Source organism: Aegilops tauschii, chromosome 5 (genome assembly GCF_002575655.3).
Source record: "Aegilops tauschii subsp. strangulata cultivar AL8/78 chromosome 5, Aet v6.0, whole genome shotgun sequence".
Taxonomy (NCBI): Eukaryota; Viridiplantae; Streptophyta; class Magnoliopsida; order Poales; family Poaceae; genus Aegilops; species Aegilops tauschii.
In genome coordinates this window covers 89,992,272-89,998,338 of record NC_053039.3, presented here as the reverse complement: position 1 = coordinate 89,998,338, position 6,067 = coordinate 89,992,272, and the positions used below count along the sequence as shown (strand labels likewise).

At 42.8% G+C, this 6,067-nt stretch overlaps 1 protein-coding gene across 1 annotated transcript; it reads right to left on the bottom strand.

Annotated features, from left to right (window-relative positions):
• Positions 1 to 262: 262 nt before the first annotated feature.
• Positions 263 to 1,259, bottom strand: LOC109780263 (uncharacterized). Its single transcript, XM_020338854.4, has one exon. The coding sequence runs from the start codon at positions 1,236 to 1,238 to the stop codon at positions 489 to 491; it is 750 nt and encodes a 249-aa protein (XP_020194443.3). The 5' UTR covers positions 1,239 to 1,259; the 3' UTR covers positions 263 to 488.
• Positions 1,260 to 6,067: the final 4,808 nt, after the last annotated feature.

Genomic DNA, 6,067 nt, shown 5'->3' with positions numbered 1-6,067 from the left:
ATTAGCTAATAGTTATTTTTTTCAACAGTAGGTCCTGTTGTGAAATTAGGCCAGTTGGTCGCCCAATGACATTTTTGTTGGTAAACCCTTAGAAATCATACTATGCAATAGTGCTAAGTTCTTAACTGAAATGCAGCTATTTATTTTTATTTTTTGCGGGGTGAAATGCAGCTATTTAGTTCTGAGGAGAATTAGAACATTGCTATTGACATCTCTGTTATGAGTTAATACCCACATGGGGGGCATATCCACCAACACACGATTCCAAAACAAGCGGCCACACACAATATGATTCCACCATCACATTGATTTGAGTCTCAAGTCAATTTTATGTGGGCACACCTTATTTCGACTGGCGGTTCGAATGCTAGTAGTACATAGACGGTCCGGACAAAGACAATTACTCCACATCATATCAGCGTACATGTAGGCACGCGCTCACTTGTTTAGTTCTTCTTCCATCATATCAACCTCCACATCGAAACTTCTCACGTGTGGGGCTTGGAGTAGGGAGGCTCTGGGCTGCGCCCGATGGAGGAGCAGAGCGGCCGCGGCGGCTGGTGGTGGGGCGGCGGAGGCGGCGGATGGCGAAACGAGTGTCCGTTCCAAGTCGTAGGCGGGTGGTGGTGTGGGGGCGGCGGCGGCGGATGGCGAAACGACTGATTGTTCCAAGAAGTAGGCGGGTGGTGGTGTGGGGGCGGCGGCGGCGGCGGATGGCGAAACGACTGACTGTTCCATGAAGTAGGCGGGTGGTGGTGTGGGGGCGGCGGCGGCGGATGGCGAAACGACTGACTGTTCCATGAAGTAGGCGGGTGATGGTGTGGGGGCGGCGGCGGCGGATGGCGAAACGACTGACTGTTCCAAGAAGTAGGCGGGTGGTGGTAGTGGGGCGGCGGCGGCAGATGGCGCCAGTTGGAGGAGCGGGTCTGCTTACTTCCGCATATGCTCCCGACGGGAAGGTCGACGCCGGAGTCGTGGGCGCAGCGGACGAGCTTCTCTGGGCTGACGGTCCGCTCGTCGTAGGCGGTGAGGATGTGGCAGACGCAGGGCATGTCCGCCTTCCTCACCTCGCGGCGGCAGACCTGGCTGGGGGAGATGTACGGACCCTCCTTCTTGATCGTCTCGTTGCAGCATCTTATGATGTCGTGGTAGCAGTCTTCCTCCCCGGCCGCGAAACCGGCCAGCAAGGCGAAGAGGAGGACCCCGAGGAGGGTAGCTCCGGCGCGGGCCATCTGCATAGCTAGCTAGCTAGCTAGTGATGAACGTGTAGTTCTGAATGATGCTGGCAATTAGTGGACACTCTCGTATATATAGCACGCGTGAACCCCTGTGCGTGTACGTGGGAACAAACCTACCTGACTGACGGTGTGGCTAGTTGCATTAACAATTCAGAGATCTTTTTCGGCTCTTCAATGCCCGCGGGTCATGGCGGTAAGGAACCGGTCGATCATCTATATATCTATAATACCTAAATAGTTTGTCTCATTAATTTATTTGTCTTGATTGACATGACCTTGTTGGAGTTAACCTTGTTGATTAGCTATTCATCATGTTTAAGTTTTTTCTCTATGCATTTAGTTGGGTCGTCCAAGCTAGTAGGGTGTTAGCTGATTCAAAATAAGTCATGCAGATTAGAGAGTAGTGTGCATGGCAAGATTTGTCGTGCCAAGTTGTGAGTGTCGCATGGCACCATGCATGTGTAGCAATGGCACTAGTGTGTGTGCCGTTGGGTTGATCTAATCTGCATGGATGTGGTAACGGTATGAACCAGCTATGCGTGGAGTCCAAGCGGCCTAGTCAGAGAGGATATAGACGTGGAGATATAAGCGGGCGCAGTTAGTTGCGGCATGCGCCAAGTGACCTGATCTCCAGCGACTTGGAAGTGACTCAAGCTGTGCATGCTAGTGCGGTTAGTGGAGCAGTATTAGTGGATCAGGCTGTTAGGCTTGGGCGTCCGTGTGTGTGAGCTATGATATAAAGCTCTGTAATCATGTTGTTTATTTTGTTAAGAGAGAACAAGAGAAAAGCACAAGTGTGCGTGCACCAGACTCTGTGTGTTCTTCTCCCGTGCATGTGCTGTGTGCGTGAGTCTTCTTCCTCCTCCTGGGCATAGCCAATAGATCTATCCCAACTTCCAAACTCCACTCTGACACGTGGGTGTGCTGCATATGCCCCCTTGTTTTGTTGTGAGTATTTTGAATGTAGAATCGGGAGACAACCGAGAGAGATAACAAACGATTAAACTGTTTTTTATTGATGATGAATGAACACTTATATACAATGGGAACGATCGCCTCTGAGGGATGCGATGGTCCATAGAAACCTCGTTCTAGGAACCACCGTGACAGTTGGTGAAAGTGTGCAACCGCACATGTGAGAAGGAGCGGGGATTATTCCCTAATAACCGCGAGGGTTATTTATTTTTAACACCCCCCTAATCACCGCTTGATCACATAAGAGTTCATCATCTTACTAAGTCTCCTTTAAAAATCCCATGGAAAAAATATGAGGAACATAGTGTTTGATATGTTACTGAAACTTCTGCAAACCCAGTGGAAAAAATAAGGATAAAATGCTGCAACATATAACAGTTATTGCCTCTTTCAACTCAAGATGAGAAAATCACCAGTAGAAAAAAGGGTCAAATGTGAGACACATTAGTCCCGGTTTGAATTTGAGCCGGCACTAATGTGTCCATTAGTGCCGGTTCCAACGGCTAGGCGGGAGGAGATCTTTAGTACCGGTTCAGAGCGAACCTTTAGTACCGGTTCATGCCACGAACCGGTACTAAAGAGGCAGTGGCTGGTTGTTGTCAGGCTGGGGCCCGGCCAGCCCCTTTAGTACCGGTTCGTGGTATGAACCGGTAGTAAAGAGGTTGTGGCAAGCTGTTTTTAGTCCCACCTCGCTCCCCTAGCAGGATTTTTACCACCTTAAATATGTTACTTTTCAAACTATCACAAGCACTTGGTCTTCATTGAACTCTATGTGTAGAATTTGTGGTCGCAATATGAGTCTACACCGGTTTCTAAACCGTTGAGGACTCATGTTGACAATTCAGATTGTACACAAAAAGCTCATTGATAATCAATGTATTTTTGATGTATATTTTTACATGTTTACGCCCTCACATGTATAAACAATGTTTTTTAAACTTATTTGAATTCCAGACTTTTTTGCGTTCAGTATGTAGCATTCAAAGCGACGTCATCAAATTTCAACCCTTTCTGATATCATTTGTTGTTTTTCATTCATTTACCGATTTGTTTAGAGAGCTAAATGACCGTGAAATTGAAAATCACTACAAAATGAACTCTGAAAATGTTAAAACTTGGCATGGTATCATCATTTCACCCACATAGCATGTGCAAAAGAGTAGAGAGGGTTACGGCAAAAACTGGACGCACTTCGTGTACAAACTGGACAATCTCTTTCGGAGTATCAAGGTTTCGGACGAGAACTCATGTGTTACACGGGCACTTCTTTTTTTTAAACTTGTTTGAACTCCAGACTTTTTTGCGTTCAGTATGCAGCATTCAAAGCGACGTCATCAATTTTCAACCCTTTCTGACATCATTTGCTGTTTTTCATTCATTTACCGATTTGTTTAGAGAGCTAAATGACCGTGAAATTGAAAATCACTACAAAATGAACTCTGAAAATGTTGAAACTTGGCATGGTATCATCATTTCACCCACATAGCATGTGCAAAAGAGTAGAGAGGGTTATGGCAAAAACTGGACGCACTTCGTGTACAAACTGGACAATCTCTTTCGGAGTATCAGGGTTTCGGACGAGAACTCATGTGTTACACGGGCACTTCATTTTTTTAAACTTATTTGAACTCTAGATTTTTTTGCGTTCATTATGCAGCATTCAAAGCGACGCCATCAATTTTCAACCCTTTCTGACATCATTTGCTATTTTTCATTCTTTTACCAATTTGTTTAGAGAACTAAATGACCACGAAATTGAAAATCACTACAAAATGAACTCTGAAAATATTGAAACTTGGCATGGTATCATCATTACACCCACATAGCATGTGCCAAAGAGTAGAGAGGGTTATGGCAAAAACTGGATAAACTTCGTGTACAAACTGGACAATCTCTTTCGGAGTATTAGGTTTTTTTTAAACTTATTTGAACTCCAGACTTTTTTTGCGTTCAGTATGCAATATTCAAAGCGACGTCATCAATTTTCAACCCTTTCTGACATCATTTGCTGTTTTTCATTCATTTACCGATTTGTTTAGAGAGCTAAATGACCGTGAAATTGAAAATCACTACAAAATGAACTCTAAAAATGTTGAAACTTGTCATGGTATCATCATTTCACCCACATAGTATGTGCAAAAGAGTAGAGAGGGTTACGAAAAAAACTGGACGCACTTCGTGTACAAACTGGACAATCTCTTTCAGAGTATCAGGGTTTCGGACGAGAACTCATGTGTTACACGGGCACTTCATTTTTTTAAACTTATTTGAACTCCAGACTTTTTTTGCATTCAGTATGCAGCATTCAAAGCGACGTCATCAATTTTCAACCCTTGCTGACATCATTTGCTGTTTTTCATTAATTTACCGATTTGTTTAGAGAGCTAAATGACCGTGAAATTGAAAATCACTACAAAATGAACTCTGAAAATGTTGAAACTTGGCATGGTATCATCATTTCACCCACATAGCATTTGAAAAGAGTAGAGAGGGTTATGGCAAAAACTAGACGCACTACGTGTACAAACTGGACAATCTCTTTCGGAATATCAGGGTTTCGGACGAGAACTCACGTGTTACACGGGCACTTCATTTTTTTAAACTCATTTGAACTCCACACGTTTTTTGCATTCAGTATGCAGCATTCAAAGCGACGCCATCAATTTTCAACCATTTCTGACATCATTTGCTGTTTTTCATTCATTTACCGATTTGTTTAGAGAGCTAAATGACCGTGAAATTGAAAATCACTACAAAATGAACTCTGAAAATGTTGAAACTTGGCATGATATCATCATTTCACCCACATAGCATGTGCAAAAGAGTAGAGAGGGTTATGGCAAAAACTGGATGCACTACGTGTACAAACTGGACAATCTCTTTCGGAATATCAGGGTTTCGGACGAGAACTCATGTGTTACACGGGCACTTCATTTTTTTAACTTATTTGAACTCCAGACTTTTTTGGCGTTCAGTATGCAGCATTCAAAGCGACGTCATCAATTTTTAACCCTTTCTGACATCATTTGTTGTTTTTCATTCATTTACCGATTTGTTTAGGGAGCTAAATGACCGTGCAATTGAAAATCACTACAAAATGAACTCTGAAAATGTTGAAAGTTGGCATGATATCATCATTTCACCCACATAGCATGTGCAAAAGAGTAGAGAGGGTTACGGCAAAAACTGGATGCACTTCGTGTACAAACTGGACAATCTCTTTCGGAGTATCAGGGTTTCGGACGAGAACTCATCTATTACACAGGCACTTCATTTTTTTAAATTATTTGAACTCCAGACCTTTTTTGCGTTCAGTATGCAGCATTCAAAGCGACGTCATCAATTTTCAACCCTTTCTGACATCATTTACTGTTTTTCATTCATTTACCGATTTGTTTAGAGAGCTAAATGACCGTGAAATTGAAAATCACTACAAAGTTTAAACTATTCAAATTTCAAAACTACTGGCACTAACAGAAAGTTTGTAATCTTTTGTACCTAAAGCAAAAATATTCACAAAGAAACTAAATACAGCAAAAAAAAATACTCCGAAATAAATAAATAAAAACAAATAAAGCAGAAAAGAAAGAAACTATATAAAAACTACTCAGAAAATAAATAGAAGAAAATAAATAAAGCAGAAAAGAAAAAACAATATAAAAAATTACTCAAAAATAAATAGAAGAAAATAAATAATGCAGAAAAGAAAAAAACTATATAAAAAATTGTTGGGGCGCTGCCCGGTGGGCCTGCCAGACCTCGGGTGTGCAAATTCAGGCCCAGAAGGGCCAGCAGGCTCATAGGGCAGCGCACCATAGTTAGGCCCAGAAGCCTGCTATATAGAGGAGTTCGAA